Source organism: Urtica dioica, chromosome 4 (assembly GCF_054948205.1).
Source record: "Urtica dioica subsp. dioica isolate 48M chromosome 4, U.dioica_male_clone48M_v1_H2, whole genome shotgun sequence".
Lineage (NCBI taxonomy): Eukaryota > Viridiplantae > Streptophyta > Magnoliopsida > Rosales > Urticaceae > Urtica > Urtica dioica.
Genome location: NC_142759.1, coordinates 7,913,972 through 7,936,973, shown reverse-complemented (window position 1 = coordinate 7,936,973; position 23,002 = coordinate 7,913,972). Strand labels below are relative to the sequence as shown.

General features: G+C 37.2%; 5 protein-coding genes across 11 annotated transcripts; 1 reads left to right on the top strand and 4 right to left on the bottom strand.

The window, feature by feature from the left end:
* Window positions 1-704: 704 nt before the first annotated feature.
* Window positions 705-4,027, top strand: LOC149399993 (casein kinase II subunit alpha-2-like). The gene is made up of 10 exons (XM_089611389.1): window positions 705-1,091; window positions 1,304-1,433; window positions 1,580-1,774; window positions 2,324-2,481; window positions 2,565-2,655; window positions 2,767-2,832; window positions 2,962-3,044; window positions 3,134-3,197; window positions 3,286-3,354; window positions 3,748-4,027. The coding sequence occupies exons 1-10, from the start codon at window positions 784-786 to the stop codon at window positions 3,805-3,807; spliced, it is 1,224 nt and encodes a 407-aa protein (XP_089467515.1). The 5' UTR covers window positions 705-783; the 3' UTR covers window positions 3,808-4,027.
* A 43-nt stretch (window positions 4,028-4,070) lies between these two features.
* On the bottom strand, window positions 4,071-4,899 carry LOC149399992 (uncharacterized protein At2g23090). Its single transcript, XM_089611390.1, has 3 exons — window positions 4,665-4,899; window positions 4,496-4,536; window positions 4,071-4,361 (listed from the first exon to the last, which is right to left on the bottom strand). Exons 1-3 carry the CDS (start codon window positions 4,738-4,740, stop codon window positions 4,242-4,244), a joined length of 237 nt encoding a protein of 78 aa, XP_089467516.1. The 5' UTR covers window positions 4,741-4,899; the 3' UTR covers window positions 4,071-4,241.
* Window positions 4,900-5,503: 604 nt separating this feature from the next.
* LOC149399991 (Major facilitator superfamily protein) lies at window positions 5,504-10,173 on the bottom strand. 2 transcript variants are annotated; one of them, XR_016296281.1, is made up of 10 exons: window positions 9,795-10,173; window positions 9,437-9,581; window positions 8,820-8,988; window positions 8,442-8,700; window positions 8,099-8,187; window positions 7,754-7,936; window positions 7,568-7,653; window positions 7,399-7,483; window positions 6,827-7,264; window positions 5,504-6,127 (listed from the first exon to the last, which is right to left on the bottom strand). XR_016296281.1 is itself a non-coding variant. In XM_089610258.1 (9 exons), the coding sequence occupies exons 1-9, from the start codon at window positions 10,012-10,014 to the stop codon at window positions 7,130-7,132; spliced, it is 1,371 nt and encodes a 456-aa protein (XP_089466384.1). In that variant the 5' UTR covers window positions 10,015-10,173; the 3' UTR covers window positions 6,482-7,129. The 2 variants fall into 2 exon arrangements, 1 of the variants encoding a protein (XP_089466384.1); XM_089610258.1 differs by lacking the exon at window positions 5,504-6,127 and having other exon boundaries at window positions 6,482-7,264.
* A 2,475-nt stretch (window positions 10,174-12,648) lies between these two features.
* Window positions 12,649-14,767, bottom strand: LOC149399990 (acyl-CoA-binding domain-containing protein 2-like). Of its 3 annotated transcripts, none has more exons than XR_016296467.1 (5): window positions 13,910-14,668; window positions 13,527-13,632; window positions 13,389-13,433; window positions 13,209-13,282; window positions 12,649-12,992 (listed from the first exon to the last, which is right to left on the bottom strand). XR_016296467.1 is itself a non-coding variant. In XM_089611697.1 (5 exons), the coding sequence occupies exons 1-5, from the start codon at window positions 14,720-14,722 to the stop codon at window positions 12,981-12,983; spliced, it is 723 nt and encodes a 240-aa protein (XP_089467823.1). In that variant the 5' UTR covers window positions 14,723-14,767; the 3' UTR covers window positions 12,649-12,980. The 3 variants fall into 3 exon arrangements, 2 of the variants coding, with proteins under 2 accessions (XP_089467823.1, XP_089467821.1); XM_089611697.1 differs by lacking the exon at window positions 13,209-13,282 and adding an exon at window positions 14,715-14,767 and having other exon boundaries at window positions 13,910-14,461; XM_089611695.1 differs by lacking the exon at window positions 13,209-13,282.
* Window positions 14,768-15,634: 867 nt separating this feature from the next.
* Window positions 15,635-19,020, bottom strand: LOC149399989 (putative prolyl 4-hydroxylase 9). Of its 4 annotated transcripts, none has more exons than XM_089611700.1 (8): window positions 18,813-19,020; window positions 18,607-18,732; window positions 18,365-18,522; window positions 17,578-17,671; window positions 16,891-16,989; window positions 16,549-16,614; window positions 16,333-16,452; window positions 15,635-16,155 (listed from the first exon to the last, which is right to left on the bottom strand). In XM_089611700.1, exons 1-8 carry the CDS (start codon window positions 18,936-18,938, stop codon window positions 16,072-16,074), a joined length of 873 nt encoding a protein of 290 aa, XP_089467826.1. In that variant the 5' UTR covers window positions 18,939-19,020; the 3' UTR covers window positions 15,635-16,071. The 4 variants fall into 4 exon arrangements, with proteins under 4 accessions (XP_089467826.1, XP_089467825.1, XP_089467824.1 ...); XM_089611699.1 differs by having other exon boundaries at window positions 16,891-16,986; window positions 17,569-17,671; window positions 18,607-18,726; XM_089611698.1 differs by having other exon boundaries at window positions 16,891-16,986; window positions 17,569-17,671; window positions 18,813-19,019.
* Between the last annotated feature and the right edge of the window lie 3,982 nt (window positions 19,021-23,002).

Here is a 23,002-nt window from a genome sequence, read left to right as displayed (position 1 = left end):
ATCGCATGAAAGCTCATATATTTATTAAATAGTGTAATAGTATTTAACTTACATCAATATAAACTAATATTCAAAAGAAAAATGTGTTAATGCTTTTTTCATTTTGTGGGTGGGTGCGTTACCTACCTAGATTAATATACATGCTCACGATGGTATTCACAAATATCATTTATGAAGTATTTATAGCACAATTACAGAGAGAGTAGAAAAACAAAAATTTGATGCTAAAATAGTGTCATTTTAATACTAAATTTAATGTCGTGGTTGAAGTAGCTCTTAGACCTAAAACAAAAATATAGTTGAATACTTTAAAATGGTCATGAAGCTAAATCATAGAGTATTTAGTGGGTTGGTTTAGTAGTAAGGCGAGTGTTGGGATGTGTGGATAATTCGCACGACATCTAAAACCCAAAAACCTGAAAGAAAACTAATGAAATCAAATAGGAAGAAGAAATAAAACTTTTCCTTAAACAATCCATGTTCTTATCCACAAAACGACACATATCCAGTAAGCGGGTATCCACGTCAGAATGTGGCAAGCACACGAAAATTCCACTCTCACGAGATTCACCCATGAAAACGGAAACAGCACAAAGACTGTGGTTTTTCCTTTCTACCAAGTCTTTAATTAAAGATTATTTAAGAAGCCAAAAGGCAACAGCAACAAGCAATGAATAATCAATGTAAGAAGCAACCAAGCCGACAAGAAAACAAAGGCGTATTTGTATTTGTATTTGTATTTGTATATTCGGTCAAGGTGGGCGCAGGATAGGGACGGGTCGAATGAGGGATGCGCACAACTCGGCCTTTCTGCTCAAGTTGTTGCTAGTGTGCACCGTCGTCGCCTTGCGTGCGCCGTTCGCGTACTACCCTATCCTGCGCACCCCTAGTCACCACAACAACAACAACAACACTCGTAGTAGCAGAAGTGACAACGCCACTGAAACCGCCACTTTGAAGAAGAGCGTCGATCGCGAATCACCCTCCGAGATCTCCAGCTCGGCCATGTCCAAGGCTCGCGTCTACACCGATGTCAATGTTCTTCGCCCCAAAGAGTACTGGGACTACGAATCGCTCGCCGTTCAATGGGGGTAAATAATCACCCCAACTCTCAATTTCAATTTCAATAGACAACAACAGTATAGGTTTTTGAGTTGAGATCGCTTGGAAGATGGATTCGGGGGATCTCTGGACTGGCTTTCCGATCAAACGAGCCAACTATTTTTTATTTTCTGTGATGATTCTGATTAAAGAGGCGTTTTTTTAGGTTTGATTTTTGTAACGATGTTTTTTTTGTTGCCAGCGATCAAGACGACTATGAAGTTGTTCGCAAAGTGGGGAGGGGAAAATACAGTGAGGTGTTTGAGGGCATCAATATCACCAGCAAAGACCGATGTGTCATTAAGATCCTCAAGCCTGTTAAGAAAAAGAAGGTGAAGCTTCTTTTGGGACATTTACTTCATTTTATCATTTCATAATATTCTTTGATCCCCTACCAATAGTAGTTGAATCTTATTATGTAGATTCAAGGTGCTTTTTTGTGTGTGCAAATTTTGATGTTTGTTTGATGTGTTTTTAGATTAAGAGAGAGATCAAAATACTCCAGAACCTCTGCGGAGGCCCTAATATTGTGAAGCTTCTTGATGTTGTCAGAGACCAGCATTCGAAAACTCCGAGCTTGATCTTTGAGTTTGTGAACAGCACAGATTTCAAAGTTTTGTACCCTACACTTACTGATTACGACATTCGCTACTACATATACGAGCTTCTCAAGGTAAGTCTGAACTGTTGGAGTTTATCATTATTCATGGTGGTTTGCTCTATCGGGTGATCGGGTCGATTACAAGTTTATGCTATAATATTTGTTGCAAGGGGTGTGAAAATTAATATTTTCGTTGGATAAGGGCGGTTCATTGGACTATCAATCCCTGGTTCAATTCCCCATCATCACAATAATTGGGGCCAGTCGATAATGCAGGGACTCGTGGGTTTAGTCGGGTTTACCTGGACACCACGGTTATAAAAAAACAAAAATCATTGGATTATTTTCCCTCTGATATGGGTCATATCCTAAGCTCATCTGTATTTTGATGGTGTTATTCTGACATTTGTCCTTCATTAATGGCATCCTTTTAGAGCAGCCTAACTTTTAGTAACTAGACTAGACCCTTTTCTTATATCTATTCTTGTTCATTTGTTAGTGAGCTTTTGGCACAGTAGAGAAAATAAAGACTTAGGAAATAGATCTGGTTATTTCTTACACAGTTGTGGCATGACCTTAATGACATTGAACTAAATTATATTCACTCAAGTGTCGTTGTAGGCTCTAGATTACTGTCATTCCCAAGGAATCATGCATAGAGACGTGAAGCCTCACAATGTTATGATAGACCATGAACTGCGAAAGCTTCGTTTGATCGACTGGGGTCTTGCTGAATTTTATCATCCTGGAAAAGAGTATAATGTCCGTGTGGCTTCAAGGTAAAAAGGGAAAAACATGCATTAAATGTTATGGTGATATCTCTATACCCGAGTAAGTTCTGATTTAGGTTTTTTCTCTTAAGATATTTCAAGGGCCCTGAACTTTTAGTTGACTTGCAAGATTATGACTATTCTCTTGACATGTGGAGTCTCGGCTGCATGTTTGCTGGAATGGTAACAATTTTCTGGTCACCGTTTGTAATTGGGACTTACGAGAACCCTTCTAACTCAGCTGAGATTTGACAGGCTTCACAAAATCGTTTTTTTTTTTCCGGTTATGTGCAGATATTTCGCAAAGAACCATTCTTTTATGGCCATGACAACCATGACCAGCTTGTCAAAATTGCTAAGGTAAGAATATTATTATATGTTACCGAACTGCTAATATAAATTGATTTATTTCACTTAGAACTTTGGTGTTGTTATAAACTGAAGCGTGATTTGGAAGAATCAAATTAAGTGTTTCATATGCTTTTGCAGGTACTAGGTACTGATGAGTTAAATGCATACTTGAAGAAATATCACTTGGAGCTTGACCCACAACTTGATGCACTAGTTGGGAGGTAAGCTTGAAAGACCAGATTGATTGAATTTTTTTTTGGGTCCTTTTTGGTTTGTATTAAGAGAGTATTGATCCTGTATTCTCATGCAGGCATAGCAGAAAACCCTGGTCTAAGTTTATCAACGCAGATAATCAGCACCTGGTTTCTCCGGAGGTCAATTATCATAAAAGATTATTTCTGCACTCCTGAGTATTCTCACGAGAACCGTTGATTGATTATTTGCTCCGACCTTAATTTGCAGGCAATTGATTTTCTTGACAAACTACTTCGGTATGACCATCAGGACAGGCTCACTGCTAAAGAGGCCATGGTGAGCTCACTTCACTTGTCGCTGATATTAGTTTTCCTGATTAATCCAATGAGCATAGCAGTTGCAGTTGAAAGCAAGTATCAAATGTCGGTTGCCCAATAATTTATGGACGATTCTATTTCATGAATATTCCATCACCCAATGAAAATTCCGACGAAATTTTTTTGACATCGATTTTCGGGTTGGTTTTCCATGGAATTTTGCCCGAAAAAGAAAACCTAGGTGCCAAAAAGTTTGGATGTTACTATTTTTTTTACCAGAGCATTTTAATCTTTGGTTTAAATATTCTGCAACTTATTCCGTTTAGGTACTATCCTAGGCAATTTTGGCATCTGCAACTTTCGTTTTGCATTTGACAATAATCAAAACTAACTTGATTCTCATTTGGTGTAGTCCCACCCGTATTTTTCCCAAGTGAGGGCAGCAGAAACCAACCGCACGCGGACACAATAGGCCAGCCAGACCACGAAATCATCATGTCTCTTCTACCCTTATATATTGTTTTATGTATCATCTTTACCTTTGTTATTATGAGATGGCCTTGAGATTTTTCAAGAGCACACAGAGCATCCTAAGCTCCAAATTATCTTTACCATTGTTTCACAACTTTTTTTTTTTATGTTTCAAGTTCAACAAAGAAAAATAAAAAACTTCGGCAACTTGTTTCTATCAAGCGAGTATGAATATGATAATGTAAAATATATATACGAGTCCCAGAAAAAAAAAAGGATGATATATAGAAATAACTTTAACACTCAGGGTATTCATGATAATTTATCACAAGCTTCTCACTCCCACGAAGACTCTACTATTACAGTACCACTATAGATAGAAACAATCGCGGATAATAGCATTTGATAGGGAAATCCATAGACTTAGAAGCTCTCTTATTTCTTGAGATGTGGAAAACAGACGATAACATCGGATTTGGGATGCTTAGCCTCGGCGTGTTCTCTGCACTTGACCTCCGAGGTGGTGCACATAAATGTCTGCATACACACCTTGCACTGCAATACACAATCACTCCATCAACATATTAACTATTTTCTACCCTAAAACCTAAAAGTCCCAAAATTTAGACGAATAAATTAACAACAATATATAAAAGTCTATTGATGTTCATAACCGAAAAAATCACTACCTGGATATTCATCGCCTTCTTGTTAGTATCGAGTTGGCTTCCTGATAAAATCAGAACAGATTACAAAAAGGGGTTAAAGCCACATATATAACTAGATCTATGTAATCTGCATCGTTGGGAAGAAAATTTTTTTTGATTTGATAAAAATCGATGATTTCTTCGGTTGTACCTTTTCCGGCGGCTCTTGCCTTCTCCAAGTTCTTCTCGCGAGCCATCTTCGACTTCTGTGCGTTGCCTCCACCCATGATGGCTTGCTTCGCTTTCACCGAAATCAATCAACGACGAAACCCTAATTCCGCAAACTATTCGTGGCTGTCTCTGCTTGAAGAGAGTTTAGAATTCCGTGCGAATTGATTGTTTATAGGTGGGGAGAGAATGATTGGGTCACCGGTCCAAGTGTCACCGTGTATTATAAATTGGTCCACGTAAGTACTTTTGCTATTTCATCCTTCAACTTATTTTTCTTAGCAATCAGGCCCTTGCCTTCGAACTAAAGTATTTTGTTTTCAACAATAGCGCACCTCTCAAGGACCGATTCAAGCACTTGCGAGTTATAATGGTTCAATAGCCATCACCAAAATCGTATGTTGTTCTAGTTCCGATTTCAAAGGAACCATTTTTCAATAAAACATTGTTCAGCGAGAGCCAAGAGCCAAGTGTTAAGATTTATGCTTATAAAGGACGTGAATGACTTTCATCGTATAATATCCTTTGCAATATTATTGTATTGCCGAATTAAACTAAAATAAAATTAAATTTTTCATTATATATTAGTTTGAATGTTGATTCATAATATAAGAATCCAAAGGATGATCGAATCCAAATGATGGTTATTAAGTCAAATTATTCATGTTAGATCTTGTGGCATAAAAGTTGCGACCTTAGCGTTCATTCAGGACATGTTATTGAACATGTTGAATAAAGTCAGCAACGTTTCAAGGCAAAAAAAAAAAAATCGTTTAAGTGTGATGTTTAATTTCACAACGGATACTTTTATAATTAGTTCAACCTAAAGTGAATTCGTAATTCCATGCGGATATTCAAAATGTTTTGACGTTGCCGATGAGCAAGATTAACTGATACATTGATAACAAGATAGTTGAGATTATGATGTAGCCTCTTTTCAAAGTGATATTGAGCTAGGAGAAATCCCAATCTCTTGCTTTAGGGGTTACTTCAACCTGCGACATCTCATTCTCTTGAGTAAGGCTACTCCACCGTCAATTGTTCGATCTCGTAACTTTGAGGACTAAAGCCTCCGTACGAGGGAGCTCCTTGAAGAGCAAGGAGAGTGAAAGACTGCCTTAGGAAATATAAGATGTCAAGGAAAGTAAAAAAAACAAAGCCTCTACTATTATAAATATACTCCACCTGGATCAAGTCAATGACAACCTTCGCGAAGACGTTTTATAGTAATAGATCACCAAACAAAGTTTAACTATTGACCCTTCAAGTGCCCCTCAATACTTATGCACCACTTTGAACCCTCGTCGGTTACCTTCTTCACGGTAAATAGTTGAGCCCTTCTCCGAGGAACGAGCAGCATCAAAGGTGTGGAGTGAGATAAAGGCGTCTTGATCAAGGGATAACATAGACGCTGTTACTAATTCTCTCTCCTCAAAGGTATGGTATCTAACCAAGAAGAACCAACATCATTTAGACTTTGGTACTCAAAAAAGTATTTCAATCACTACTTTCCTCAGCCTCAACAAAAGAGATTGTCAGTGTCAAAGAGGATGAATACGAAGAAGAAACATTAGGTCCCAATTTTATTTTCTCAACTCTAGATTACAAGCACTAATTTTTATTTCAAGATTTTACTCTAGTTGCTTTGGTATTTCACTTAAAATCATGTACCAAAGACCGCTACTGCGTCACAAAATACAATGCTGTTGAATTTTATATCCATAATTAAAATTTAATAGTAACTATGAAAATGAGAATGCAACCCAATATGATACAGAATTCACATTGTTACATGTATCAGACATAGTTAATTTTTGGAAGGTAACATGAGTTTTGTTCAGAGTTAAAAACAATATGAGTAGCATCAGGATGGTTATACCATCGATCCAATTACAGAGGCGACCCCATATGCTTTGGCTATGGTCTCTCTAAAATCAGTTATGGTCAAGTTTTGCAGAAGTTCTCGAACATTTAAATTTTCTATAAGTAGAAACCATGGATCAATTTGGTATGATATCCGAACTAACTATTTTATTTGGATTGTCGTCATCCGACGACCTGGATATTTGAACGCCTTACTACGTGAAAAAATACAATACTATTTATTTATGACTGAACGCCAAGTTAAATCCACTTTAAACTAACCTCGCACAAATCTTTACAGGTCTGATTCAAAAACTCTACTACCCCCCAAAAAAAATGCTGCCTATTCTCTCCTCAGCTTGTTACTGACTTGAACGCTTGCCAGGACGATATAAGATAGTTGTGATAAAACTCAAGGGGACACGAAATCAAAGATATTTTGCCAACTAATCCCTATTCCGGAGATTGAATTACCTCCTTCAATACTGTAGGCAAGTGGCGCATGACATGCGATCCAGGGTGAGATTTCAACTTGTCAATTTGGTAACTGATGATAGCTATCTGTACTGGAAAAGTTTGATGAGATCACAGCTTGTGTCCACTTAGATATGGCTGCTTCCCCAATCGTCTTAGCATGTGCATGCAAAACGCTGCTGTAAACACTCCAAGAGCAGCAATAAAAAAGATCCCAGCATTTGAGATGTTCTGATTGTAGCCTCTCTGAAACAATAACAGCATTTTTAACAGTAGATTAAAAAAAACGGGGTCAAATTTGGTGGAGATATTTCAGTTTGGATTTCGTGTAAGAATTTGAAATGTTGTTTTGCAGAGCGAAAAAAGATTGAGATACGCACTTGAACCAAAAAAAACAGCATCGCTGCATGTGCAGGGGCTTGGGAAAGGCTTATCATGCCTCCACGTAATTGATTTGGCACATACCTAATATCCAACAAGACTCCAAATAAGTTGTTATTGGAGCGAAACTACATAAGATATGAAATTGAAGTATAGTTTTCCACGTACAATGTCCTCAATCTGGCAAGTGAAGGCGAAATCACACCAACAGTAGCATGAAATAAGCAAAATAATGCCAATAGAACTCCAACTTCCTGCGTCAGAAATAAGAGATTTTCACTATAAGGCCCTGCCTTGGATATTTTCATTTTTTTTCGCGCTTTTGAATGATTCGTAATTGTGAAATTTCAGTACCTGATAATCATAAGCTGTGATTAAAAATATCACCCCCAGTATACTAAATGCATAAACCATGCACTCCTCTGTCCTGAGTGATGAAAGCCCCCCGGTGAGCCATGGGAATATTGTGCTTCCAAGCATTCTTGAGCCAACAAAGCACGCATATATCAAGCCTAGACGCACCTCTCGCCCATCAGCCTGGAACCACAGGTATTTCAGGTACCATTAGAAAATAATCTTACACCTAATGCACTGTATAGGTAAACGTTTCCCCAGGATGCTTCGTCTAGCAATTAAAGGGGGAAAATATCCAGAAACTGAATCAGTAAGCAAAGCACAGATAAGATAGTTGCAACATACCACAACTGTTGGAGCCCAAAGGATCCAGAACACTAGAGTGGAAAAGTGAAGGCAAGCTTGCGCCCATGCTAGCACCAAAACTCTTTTATCTGCGAACTAGCAAAGTTACATCAATGACAAGACATTAATTTGCGACTTTTGGCACAACACTTGAAGCTAAAATATCTCCGCTTTCATAATTTTCTACATGTAAGAGAGAAAATATGCTTATAATATATCTACCAATCCATTAACACTATTTAGAAATTAGTCGCTCAGATACACGGTGAATGATAGCAATAGCAATTAAAACGAAGGACAAATAGAAGGTGAAACTGGATATCAAATTAAGCGCGGGGCTTACCCCTAATAATATGTATCTGGAGAGACATCTTATACTCCTTTGGTGTTGCTTTTTGAGAGACCTCTAACCATCCCTTAGCGATACATATGATCCCTATCATGGCCAAGATGACAGCCACAATGGAAGGAGATGAAATGTTTTTTTCGATGTTATTACCAATGAGCCAATTCGAAAGCACTTGACCTTCTATCAAAGACACAGACTCAAAGAAACTCATCAACCAAAACACCTCGTTCAAAGTATCTCTCCTGTGCCCTTGCTGAATATACAGAATCACAAACCCAAATCAGCAGAAACTAACTAATGGGTATAGTTAAGACCAGAATTTATCACGGAAAATATGCAACTGGAATCAATGGAAATCAGTGAACAGTCGACCTCGTCATGCTGAATCACCATCCATGTCTCGAAACTGAAGGAAAATATGGAGGCAGAGATCGACAAACATATAGTAGATGGCAAACTACTTGGAGGACCAGCAATTATCTTCATAAAGCCAACAAAGACGTGGATGATGCAAAAGATCAAACAGGCTTTCTTTTGACCTCTGCATACAGCATAGATGGGTTCTTAGGCTATAAATTAATTATTTAACCATAAGATAAACCATACAAGAATCATCAGAACACAGCATTCACGCTCGACATTATAGATATGACATCTCTTTGGTAATAACCATTAGCAAATAGAAGAAATCTAGGCGTTATTAAACATTCTTTCTTCAAAATACAGCCGAGAAACATTTTTTTAAAACAAAAAATAAGAACTATGAGAGTTTTCTGTTCCTTTATTTATGAATACTGATTCAGTCTATACTTATTTAGTCGCTTCCAAAAATAAATAAATATAATATTACAATGTAAAACACACAAATGATCATAAAATACTGAGTTCAACGTGATCATAACTACTGAGATAATGAACAAAGAACTAACTGCGTGGGTTCCAGCAAGCACGGATTAAATATGAAATGCGAAATAGATGGCTACACTTACATTATATCCGAAAATACTCCTGAAAAGGTACCACAGAAGAGAGAAGCTGCTTGTCCAACACACATATAGAAAAGAATCTGATCTTTCTTTACACCATAATTAGCAAGCTCAAACTCGCCGAAAGCCGATCCAAAACTTCCCACAACTGGAAGCAGAGATTGATCAATCATCAGGCTAGCAATTGAAATGTATTAACATCAAATAGCATGAATCTCAAATTTCCGTATTACATATCCAAGCTAAAGTCAGTAAAACTCTTCCAGCTTTGAGTGAAATGATAATTCACTCAGCAGTTTCATACGTTCTCTTGGCATTCAACAGCCTTGTTTCGCGCAGGAGATAGAATCGCAAAACGGACCTGAAACGAGATGGTAAACAAGAAGAAAGTTCCTCTGGAGGCGAAGTAATGAGGGAGAGATTCCATTATCAAAGACAGTCGGAGCTTTTCCGGCGGCAATGCTATGCTTCTTGGAGAGGAGGCCTGAGAGTAGCGCGATCAATAAGAGACTCGTCGAGAATAAGAGGATATATAGCCATGGATTTGGTTCCCAAACGGATCTCTCGATAACTACCGCCATTGATGCTCTCTCTCGAGGATTTCTGAATCTTAGAGAAGTTAACGGTCCGTAGACATGTGACTAAAAGAAGTTCTCTTGGGATCCAGCATATGGTCGCGATTTGGGTTTAATAGCGTCGACGGAGACGGAATATTTTGGACCCGCCAAAAGCACAGCTTTGCCCGCTCGCTTTATGTCGTTTCTGAATAAACGACGGCAGCTAATGCCCACTTCTGTCGTTTTGTTTTGAGAATTTTTGCAAATCAATGCCTTTTTTAGAGTAAAATTAAATGTGGGTTATTCTTAAAAGAAAAATATGAAAAGAGCATAGGATAGGAGCCTGTGTAAATAATTAACGCCATTTTTTTACTTGTGCATTCAACATTTGGAAGGTTTTATTTTTATTTCTTACAAAATCGCAAATAGTCTACATGTCTCCATAATTCAAAATTTTCTCACGGTACTCTTAATTTCTTTCATATTTCTCATTTGATCTCTTTTCACTTGTAGAAGTCTAGTAATCACATTTTTTTCAAGCAAAAAAGACAATAATTGCCCTATTTTTAAGATGATAGACTTTCATAACTCTTTTATTATGTTTTTCTCATAATAATGTCCGACATTTACATATAAATTTACATTATAAAGAGCATTAATTTGAAAATAAAGTTAGAATGAGCCATATATGCTTAACGCTAAAAAAATGGGACAACGGTGTTCAAACCTCCATATTTTAACCTTTTTTATATAAAAAAAAGGTGAAGTTTAAATGTGCTAAAAATTGGAATTCGTATTTCTTTGTGTCTATAGATATAAATAATTTGATTTTGAATGTATTTAAATTTTACATTGCACCTCTTCTTCTACTGCGCATTACCATAAGACATTAGTGGCCCTGCTTTAACTCAAGGATCGAAATACCGTTACCGTTACCGTTCCGAGCCTTCGAATTTACTGATAACCCCCCGTACCGTAAAGGAATACCGGGGGAAGCGAGAAAAAAAGGAAACCGGTACCGTTGAACTTACAGTTACCGTAGAGGAATACCGTCAAATACCGTATTTACTGAGGGGAATTCAGAAAAGAAATATACAAAAAAAAAACATACAAAGTACGTAGGATAAAATTCATAAAATTAAAAATAGTGTAGAATGTTTCAACACAATACGAAATTACAAACATAACAAAAAGTAAGTTTAATAACCAAAATGATAAAGTTCAACACAATCCACCAAATACTATTGTTCAATTCGACTCGTATCCTCCACTTCTTGAGGTGTCTTAGGACACTGCTCTTTTGATAGGGCTAACCCTGTTTGCATTGGTAACAATGCGCATGTAAAGTAAGGCTTTTTGTGTAACTCGTCTTGTAAACGTTGGAATCAATGAACGAGTTTTTTTTCCTTGAATTGAGTATTGTTGCAAATTATAATTTCACTAGAGCGTGAAATGGTCCTAGATTTAGAAAATAAATATTTAAGGTCAATTAAAGATTTCGGAATGAGTTGAGAATTTCGAGTTAGACTCGAATGATTTTAATTTCCCGAATAATATTTTCGGTGAGTCCTCGAGTACTAAGAAGAGTCTCGAGAGTGAGAATAATTTTTGAAACACCTTAAATATATTCAAAATAAATTAGAATCAACGAGAAATTATCTCGGTTTATTTTCTAAATCGTTTCCTTTCTAAATCGTTTCTATTTAATTATGGACGAAGTGGTGAGCATTGAGGAAAAATGGACCAAATTGCAACAAAGAAAAGTTGTTGTGGTAGAATACTAGAAAAGCAAAGTAAAGTAAGGATGTAGTAGGAATTAGTCATATTTTAAGCTTTCTAGAGTATTCCTTTGACTTGTCAACATGAGAAATAAAGGAGATAAGTTCATTTAACCTTATCAACGTGAGAACAAAATGGGAACACGTTGAGACAACTCAAAACACGCAGGAAGAAGGAAAAAAAAAAGAAAAAAGAAACAGAGCTCATTTTGAGCGATTTTACGAGAGAGAGAAAGAGCGAGAGAGTGAGTGAGAGACCGACGACCGTGAGAGAGGCCGGAGTTGTGGGTAAGTTCCTTTTCTTCTTCTCCTTCCCGTCATTCATCTTCTTCAATCCGGGAAGCTCACCGGGAAATCCGGGAACCGGCGGGATCTGGGAGAAAATGGCTGTGGCTGCGTCGGGAAGGTGACGGTTTGGCGGGATCCGGACGGGATCTGGGGAAAAAACGTCTAGGTCGCGGCGGAAATGGAAGCTCCTCAAACCGACGTGAATTGTGTTTTTTGAAGAGGAAACCGGGTATTTATACCCGGGGTTTTTTTTTTTTAACTGAACCGGACTGGGAAATGGGAACCGGGTTCCTACCCAGATCCCGGTCCGGTTCCCCCGGAATCACCGGAAAACTCTGGTTTTGGTGGTTCCGATGCCGGGTAGCTCAAAAAAGGGGGAACCGGACCGGTTCCCGTCCGGTTCCCCCGGAATTTTAATCCTTGCTTTAACTACAGCCAATCACCCATTGACTTTCAAGTTAATTTATGAAACAAGAGTTTTGTGGAATGGAGTGTGTATTAAACAATAATAAATAAATAAATAAAAAAAGCTTTGTGGAATGTGACTAAGCAAACTAATATAAAATAATACTATGAAGATGATCTATATTTAGCATAGACATTTTTACAGGAATACCATTTACTTGGAGTATGACTAAGATAATACATGTATTCAACAACAAAAAAAAGACCATATACTGATATATACATACTATTTTTTACCTAAAACCAAGAGAGAATTACAGAGAATGGGAATTATTGATCAACCCCAAAGTGATCTCTTGTAGTCTAAGATAACACACATATATATATCACCAGTTTAAAAAAAATGTACTTTAACATAAACTAGGCTAACTGATTCTAAACCCTTCATCATCTCAGCATTGAGCTCGTCACTGGCCGGTGAAATATATCTCGATGAAGATAAGCAAGTCTAAAGAAGCCTTAATGATTTTCCTGATATGAAAAAAAAAAGAGATTTAAACTCTATTAAACGGGAAACACATTTATATGGATGTACCATTCACTCTATCTTGTCTATGGCAAAATGGTATGAAATTGCTAGAGAGTCCCACCACTCTATCTCCTAGGAACTAAGATAGAGCTAATAGCTATAAAATTCAAATAAACAATAACGGAAAAACCTACATAATAAATGTCCATGTGCATTACCTTTTTTTCAGGGTCCTACCACGGTATTATCACATCAATGCTTTCAATAACAAGGTTTAATTTTTTCAAGTTTTCTGCAGGGCAAAAGAAGTCCCATGTGGAATATGAAACGAAAAAAAAAAAACTAGGATGGAATATAAGGAAAATTCAATGCAGAAAAAGTGGTGAAGTAAAACATACCTCGCATTCGCTGTATTCACCGAAACTCGATCGCCCTTCTCCTCCCTATATACCAATAAGCCCGATAAACTCATATTGTCGCTCACATACGGGAAATACATTGATTTAAACTGCTTCGACATAGCTTAGTTTTCTTACTTTGATGTCGTTTTCCATCCACCGCGGAACGCTCTCCGAAAGAAGTGAGACATACTGTTCCATAGCCATCTCTGGACTCATTTCCCCGAGCCGTTGCCAAGCATTCCTTGCAAAAATATGAGAAAGGTTTTACCGCTAAGAAAGGTAAGGACAAATGAAAAATATGAGAAAGTTGATTAGTCTCAGTGCAAAGCACACTACTACAACTTGAAAGCACAAGACAATGACTATTATTATATATATTACTATTAACCTGATGAGGATTTCTTTTAGTAATAACCTAATCACGGGCTAACTCCTACACTTTTCCTAAATATTGTAATTGTAGATTTACATGATTTTGGACTTTGTAATTTATCACATCCCATATACAGATTTATTACCATTTTGCTCTGGCTGAGACTTTCAACACCATTGGCTGGGGTTCCAAGCAAGGTCCTTGAGTTGCGATCTTGTGAAGCCCGTACAGTTTCATCTTCAAATCACTCGCCAGAGCCGAAACCCGATCGCATTTGCTCGTAGATTCAACAAACACCATGGCAGAACCAAAACGCATCTCTAACTCACTCCTCTCGATTCCCACCCAATCATCATCATCTTCGTCTTCACTGCATTCGGTCTCATCCGAATGTTTTTCAATCTCCCTCGCAATTTCTCTCACCGAACTTTCATCGAACGGCTCTTGTGCTCTCTCCGGAACCCGGTCAAACCTTCCTTGGCCCACAAGATTCCCATCCAAACAACCCGTTCCCTCTTCTTCTTCAATGGCGTCCTTGTCGCAATTACAAACCTCGTCTTCATCGTGGAACTCTTCTGCGGCGAAAGCTTCCGGCGGACTCTCGCCTCCGATCTCCGTGGCACAGTTTTGGCTCTCCGAACGGCGAGCCAAGAAGCCGAACTTTTCTCCGAAGCCCGAGGACCAGGTGACGAGCTTGCTAAAGATGTGAAAGCGGAAGAGAGTTAGAATGGCAGAGTAAGTGAGCTTAAGCAAGACTTCCATTTGAAAAAAAAAAAAAAAACTTTGGTAGAGAGAGAGAGAGGGAGATAAACGATAATGATGATCAGATAAGAGAAAGAAAGAAAGTGACACGAGTACGAGAAATAGCAAAGGGTTGTGCAGAGACAGAGAGCAAAGTATATTCTTCCAAATCATTTTCGTTTGGTATATTAAATGTACTATTGTTTTACTCTTTCATGGATTGTTATTGATAGCGGGTACGTGTCGGTTTCAGTTCACCGGCGAAAAGAGAAGTACGCATCGCACTCGCACCAAAACTTCCATTTTATTACTAAATATATATGTATATATTACATATAATTATAAAAATTAAATTCAATAAGATATATTTTTTTTTTAATGATAATTGAGTACATTCGCGATGTTTGCTGTGTACGTTTTGGTAATTACGAAAAAAAGTTACTTCTGCTCAACCGTACGAATGAAATTATGGTGATGTAGGTCTACCTCGTAGCAAATATGCCAGTCCAACTGTTAAGAGTTCAACTTGTTGATCTTGTCACATCCTTACCATCCAAGCTAAAGAGGGAATGAAAGTCTCGTAGATTCTCTTCCACATGTCCATGCTACTTCAGGTTTGCTAATTCTTTGATCGCGTTGTTGCTTAGCGGTGACTCGAAGCGAACATTGAAATGGACGCGTAACTCTTCCTACATAATGCTAAGTTGTTTCAGCCTCTCTCTCTCTCTCTCTCAGGACACTGGTCAAAATCATGGTAACCTCTATGCAATCGACACTATACGCGTAGGATGACTAAACTGAACATGTCACCGCGAAGTTTGCCCGTGGTGAAAGCTTCGCTAGCCACTATGTTTGTTGTTTGATCATTGGTCATTCTTTCGCCAAATCGCTGCCAGCGTGCGAACGTAGGGCAAAAATGTCGTATTCTTGTATGCCTTTCGGCGTGCAAGTGCTCCAATGGTCTAACACTATTTTGATTGGTTATACACTAATAATACCTGCTGACGCAGATTCGAAGATTCCATGAATGCCTCCCGTGCCTTAAAATTGTCAAAATTATCAATAATAAGCGGTCCTCACACCAAATTGATATGATCATGTAATACATGTAACACGGGATATCGGCAAGTTCAAGAATCTAAAAATAATTGATTATCTATCAAAAGTTTCCCTTCAAATCCCTGCACCTAGTTCCAAAAATAATCCTACGGGTGACAAATGAAAATTTATCATTTACAAGAAAAAAAGATAATCAAACTATTAATAATTTCTAAATAAATACAGACGATTTAACAACTAATGTTTACAATTTAACTGCGGTGTTTTATTTTAGTTGGTTAATTTTTTAAGAGTTAAGTTTCTAAATTTGAATACTTGTTCTAAATTTTCTAAAATCTTACCCACCTTAGCCCCCCCTAAATCAATGACGTGGACCCTACAAAAAAACAAAACCGTGGATTACAGATTCTAATGAATGCCCAACTCCAAATATTCAACCGTCACCGCCGGAGCTAAAGATGTGCAATCGCTACACAGCAAAGATGACAGAGGTACAAAGCCCCTTAACTAAACAGGCTCTTGATCCCTGATCCACTTTGTAGCCACCCATTTCTCTCCTTTAACTACAGGACAGCTTCCATGGAGCGACGTCTACAAAAACACAATTTTTATACAATAATCATACCCTTTTTATTTATTTGTTCATTCATTCAGAAATGCTATAAAAAAGGAAAAGATAATCTTTCACAATTTATTTGATCAATTGTAAGCACAAGTTCAAAACTATGATTTGGAGAGTGATGTTGTTGGTAGTAAGCTTAGACTAACCAGATCAATTGTACCATTTTGGAAGAGAGAATAAAACAAAAGTGCATCCCCTTTCCGTGGCTTCACTTTCAGACCGATGCACGATTCAAAATCGTAGTTTCCGTTCATGTTAAGGCCATTCTACACATGAAATCAATGACTACTTTACTTGCCTTTTTTCCAAGCGGAATATAATTAAGGAGATATAGAAATTCCAGCTCAATCTCATATTCTCACCTCAAATGGAAACATAGTTTCTCCACCTTCTTCCACATTGGAGAGATACAGCAGCAATGACGCGACCTGTAAACTAAATTCAGCATCACGTTCTTTGGAAAAAAAAGCTGTCAAAATTGCTAATCATCGAGGCACAAAGAGACCTCATAGACAATTGGCCCAACAATATACATCAGATCCCCATTTATTCTAAACTACTGGATTAAGTGTTGTGCAGTTGTGTACTCAAAACATAGAATGTCTCGTGAGAGTTTGATAACATGCAAGTACACAGCCAATTAACTAAAACAAAAATAAATACCCAAGCGAATATTCCATGTCATTTGTTGAGAATGTATATACCCGATTGCTCTTCTGTGGGCCGTATTCAGCAGTATTGAAAGCGTCATAGTGCGAGTCGTACCTCTGACCAATCTCATACCGCAGAATGTTGAAAAGCTGAAACGTTGCGACTTGTGAATACGCAGAAACTTTTAAGTTGTAGGGCTTCCATAAAACAGGGATAATTCGATTCAACCAGAACAGGCAAGCTGAAGTTTCAATTGATTTTGATAGGTCTTGACACAAGGTATATGGAGTTCTCATGATTTTTTACAAGTTTTGAGCGCTCTAAGGTTCTAGAACTTCGAGACTTTCTAGGGAAAATCTAAGCACATTGACAACAGCTAGGGAAATGTGCGCCTGCGAAACCTTCTAACTCATGTCATAAACTTCTCTTTAATCTGTAGGAATCGGGTCTATATTTTTTTTTCCCGAAAATCATCACCAAGTTTTATTTCTACCGAGACTTATATCTCATTTAGTGGAGACGCACGGGTCGCTTTTACAGGATGAGAGATGCATGCCTCCGAGACCATTTCTTACGTAACCACCCAACTTCCTTTTATAAATTCCTAGTATCTTAATACATATGTCAAGTGTGAAAGTTCATGGAGTGCTAAACAAAATTTCGAGATAGTTGATATTAAAGAGATGACAGAAAGTATTGTATAAGGGTAATGAAATTTAAGTAGATAGTACCTCACCATGGGTTCTTGGAATCATGGTTGCCCTTGCAATTTTTTCCTCAATAATATCCAAAGTCCCTGTTTTATCTTCAGAAGCACTAATAAACATGCCAGAACTGTACAAAACATAGTAATTTAACAATGTGTTTTCTGGATAATAGATCATGAGAAACTAATAGTTTAGATCCCTTTTTTTTTTTTTTTTTTTTAACTCTATAGGAAACGCATTTCATCAGATTTGACGAATCAGTTTTGACATGTCATAAACATACATGAAAAAATATTTCTTTTTTCATTTTCCGAAGAAAAATATAAATATATAAATTATTTTTTGGGTTTTATATAAACCCCTCTTTGCCTCCATCAAGCCCTATTCTGGCTACATCTTTGCCTACATCTGACGACTGACATGTATACCAGACAATCTTTTTGGCTAATTACTATATTTAATAAAAGATTATAATATTCATGGAGAGGATTTGCGCCAAATTCTGTTTGAAACTAACAGGGAATTATTTAATGATTTATTTTATATTTCACTCAACATTAATATCTTTGATTGGACTAGGAATATATTGATCATCATATCCGGCTGATCGATGCTGGGAATCAAACTATAAAATCAAGTCTTAAACTTTATCTTCTTCATGAAAAAAAAAAAAAAAAAATTGCAGCTTCTTCTTAAGAAAAAGATTTGCGCATCCCATCTAATAACTGAAGAACGGAGCTTAAGAGAAAATCAATTAAATATATATAAGAATCAAAAGACAAGGCTTTATCCAAAATAGAAGCAGAAATGCGTTGCGTACCTGGTCCGTGTTCCATCTGTGCTCTCCTTTGTTTCTCCTTCTCGTAAAGCCAATGTCGATGGTTCAAGACTTGCCTTGGCCATACTAATTACCCTATCGCATATTTCTGGAGAAGCGAAATTAGGATAATATAGTGCCCTAGGTTTCCAGCTTAAGATCTACACACAAACAGAAGAATGAAGTATGTAACGAAAATAATGCGTTCGAACTACATTTCATCAATCATCGGAATAATGCTGGACCTGAAATGGAATTGAAGCTAAGGACTCATCACCGGTCTCTCCAGCCGAATGCAAAACGTATTCGCTCTCATTATTCGGCGATTCCGATATTCTTCCTCTCGCTCTACCCCAAGACAAATTCTGGTCCTGTTTCAGGTTTTTTTTCATTTTTTTACTAAAAAAAACTAAGCACCAATTAAGCCATCAGAGTTGAAGAAACACCAAACCTGAGCAATGAGAGCAGAGCCCCATAGCCCGGTTAGGAAGAAGAAGACGCATAGAACGAAGATTGTTGGAAATCCAAGCTTCGCCCTCGTGCTCGAACTCGCTTTTAAGCTCGATTTACCTCTCATCGTTTCGCCGATCAGTGGTGTTCAAGCTCCGATGAAAACGAAAGCACTAACCTCTCATCCTAAAAGAAAGAATAATATAAGAAATTTATAAGTAAATAGCTCGCATCAAACTTATTATTATTATTATTATTAATAGAATTTTATACAAACAAATTATTATTATTAATAGAATTCTATAATTATATAAGCTATAGAAATTTTAAGTTTGTATAATAACTAACATTTAATTAATTATAATTAATTAATTACTAATTTTATTAATTAGTAATTATATTAACAACCAATTTTGTCTAGATAAGTTAATTAATAAGTAAGAATTATTTGAACAAAATTATCAATTTAAATGTAATTAATAGAATCAATATCTAATTAATTATAATTAACTAAACGTTAACTATTACGTAAACTTAAAATTTCTATAAAACTCTAATAATAATAATAATTCTGAAGATTTAGTGTATCGTTGGTCATATTTTATAATATTTATCTATTCAAATTAGTAGAACGGTAGAAGTTGCCAAATTATGATTAGTTATTTAGTTTAATTAAGGGTACACAATTATTTTAAAGTAAATTATACGTTTTGTTGTCGGTCGTTTTCGAAAATATTAAATTCTTTGTGACTTGTAAAAAATTCAATGTCAAAGCCCAACGGACCGGGCCACTAAAAAGCCCATCAAAGCTAAAAAAAGGAGCAAAGGCCCACTCAAAACCGTCCAAGATCAAGCTCGAGCCCATCAAAGCGCGTGCACGCATCGTGCAAAGAGGTGCGCGGCGCGCGAAGGCCTTGGTGTGACGCGTCTTCCCTTCAACGCTTCGCACCAAGTGCACTGAGGACTACCCTTCACGCGCGCAATTACCTCGGCGTGTCCGTCGCGCCCATAGCCTGGCACGACACACCAATGCGCACACGCGCACAGCTTTTTGCGCTCACGCTAACCGATACACGTCGCACCCTTCATGCCAAACGACCAAAGCCTCTCTTCCAGCCTCTTAAGCACTATAAATACCAATCCTTAGAGAAGTCAAGGGACACAATTCTCTCTTGACACAATTCTCTCTCAACACAATCACTCGATTCCAAAGTCGTGAAACGCTGTCGAGGACTCTCCGCACTTGCTTTCACTCTGATCAAGCTTGATTCTCTCAAATATTCTCAAAGAATAACGGCGTCGTAACCTTACTCACATCAATCAGATTAATGTTGAGCGTCGAAGTGCACGTCAGAGGCACCGTCTCTGCGCTCTTCTAGCTTATTTTAATCCTTTTATTATTCTCAGGTTTCCGCGACGAACGTGGAGAGGAAACTCATGACTTTCGAGTTTCTACAAACCCGGCTCAGGTGCGATCACTTGGTCCGGCCTTGGGTCGAACCGCCCGAAGTCTTCGATCGTTGTCCGATTTTCAACAACAACACATCCTATTTAGGGTTAAACGGCTATCTAGTCCTTTTTAAGTTTGAGCTTAACAAAATAACTCAAGTTTACAAGGTTGAAACTAAATAGCCCAAAAATTGAAAAATCACAAAAATACCCTTTTATTAAACCAAACAGCGCGTAAGCCAAACCCTGAACGATCTTCATCCTTGTTTCCCAATCCAACTCCTCGCTCCCAGACCTTACAAAACCTTCGTGAGGCTTCCTCTACTACATACTCGTACACTAAATCCATTGCAATATTACCTCTCGTGGAAGTCATTTGTGGCGTTGGCGATCTCACAGAATGTGATTTTCACCTTCGCTTCCCAGATTGTTGATCCTAGGTCGTGGAATCTGTCACTGTTTTTCCATCTGCCAGTCTAGATTTCCATCTTCGTCACAATCTCGGTGGATCTTTGTCACCGACGACGGCGGTTCTCCTTGTGCTCTACCATGGAACCGCCGTCGTCAGAGATCAAAGGTCGGCGATCTAGAGATCGTCGCCGTCTTTCGTCACCATCATCTTCGATTACTATATCTATCGTTGTCGATCTTTGTGACCAATATCGTCGTCGATCGTCATCACCCCATCATCACTGTAGCCACCAATCGTCGATCGCCATCGCCGTCATCATCATTCCCGTCCAACTCGTGCAAAGTAACTTCGTTTTCTTCTACTTCCATCTTTGATTTGATTTTTTTTTTTTGTAATATAAAAGTGGATTAAATATTTTAAAATCAAGATTAAATATTTGGACACTTCGTTGCCTTTTCGTAGTAGATGGCTAGGTCAAAAAAATACTTTCATTATTTTATTATCATTTTGTTGTCTATTTAGATGGGGGTTAAAACTTGTTTTAAGCTAGGTTTTTTTTTCCTGCTATAGAAGTGGATTAACTTTTTTGAATGCACGATTAAATATTTTGAAATCGTGTACCTGATTGAAATCAGGTAACTTATGTATGTGTTTTGAAACTGAATTAATAAAATTGAATGCATGATTAAATTTTTTGAAATTTGTGCCTAGTTTTGATGATGGAATTAGTTTTGAAACTATTTGATATACATAGAGAGTACATTAAAAATATAGTGGATTAAAATTTTAGACAACTAAATTAATTATTTTGAAATCCTGGGAAAACGAGTTCACCAAAACATGAATATTAGTACTTTTGCACTATAAGTAGCTACTATGCAATAACATACAAAATATCGACTATTTTGCTTAAAAAATATGTTTAAATTAGCTACTTCATACCAACAAAATCTTTTATTATATCATATATATATATATCCATTATTTACGTTTTTCATTTCACAATTTATGAAAAGAAAAAAAAATGTTCTTCTATCAAAGCTAGGGGTGACAATTTGGGCCGGACACGAGACACGGCACGGTTACGACACGGTTTAAATGGGTTTGGGTCGACCTAAAATGGATCTGGATCCATCCGTGTCGAACACGATTAACACGATTAAATAACGGGTGAACACGACACGAACACGACAACCCATTGGGACCCGATTAGACACGAATATTAAATGGGTAAACACGATCAAACCCGTAATGACCCAGTTAAAATATTAAAAACAACTATCAAATTAAATTATAAGAATAAATATTATATACAATACAAATTATAAGTGAAGTGTATCCACTTTACATAGAATAATCTCTAGTTAATGATTTGTTGGAGATACATTGCTTTTTGAAAGATTGTGTTTGAACTTCTCTTTTGTATTACAAATATTATGTTGGTGGCTTAGTTGATTATATGGAGTATTTTTATTAATTACTTATTATGACTAATTTTTTAATTAATTTGATTTAGAGAATTTTAATATTTTGAAATAAACATGTGTAAGGGCCTAAACCGATTCACGTGTTCAAACGGGTTTAGTGGTCTAAATGGGTTTGTGGGTCTAAGTGGGTTCGTGGGTTACATGGTCCATTAAGACACGATTAATAAATGGGTCTTAATGGGTTGGGTCTGGGTTTGGCAAAAACATAGTGGGTCGGGTTTGGGTTTTGCTCCTAGACACGATTAATAAATGGGTCGGGTTTGGGTCTGTCAAAAAATACATGAAAACGAATAGGACACGACACGAACACGACACGTGACCCGAATTGCCACCCCTAATCAAAGCCCATTAAACTATGTTTTTTTTTTTAGGGACATTAAACTATGTTGTTAAATATGTTACATAATATTTTTAATGAAATGTCAGAAGTTGATTGTTGAGGCACAGTTAATAAAGGGTATATTCCTTCAAAATAAAAATTAATAAATAAATAAAGAGACACGAGTTTATACCTCCCTCTGCATATGAGCTATTATTGTGATCTGCATTCAGTATTAAGTTATTTTTGCATCTTCATACATTTATTAATGGTAATTTAGGCTGGTATCCCAAGACTTCTTTAGCAAAGCTGCGAAACTAGAGTCTGGCCCGTGAGAGCATGAGAACTGCACAAAAAATTGCGTGCAAGGAAACAACTGCCACGTTTCACAAGCATGGACACCAAAATCCTTATTTATTTATTTCGAAAAGAAATAAAATCTTAATTATCAACCACAAAAATCAATTCTCAAGCGAGGAAAACATACAAGATAAATCGACAATTTGCATTAGACGAATGGTTGA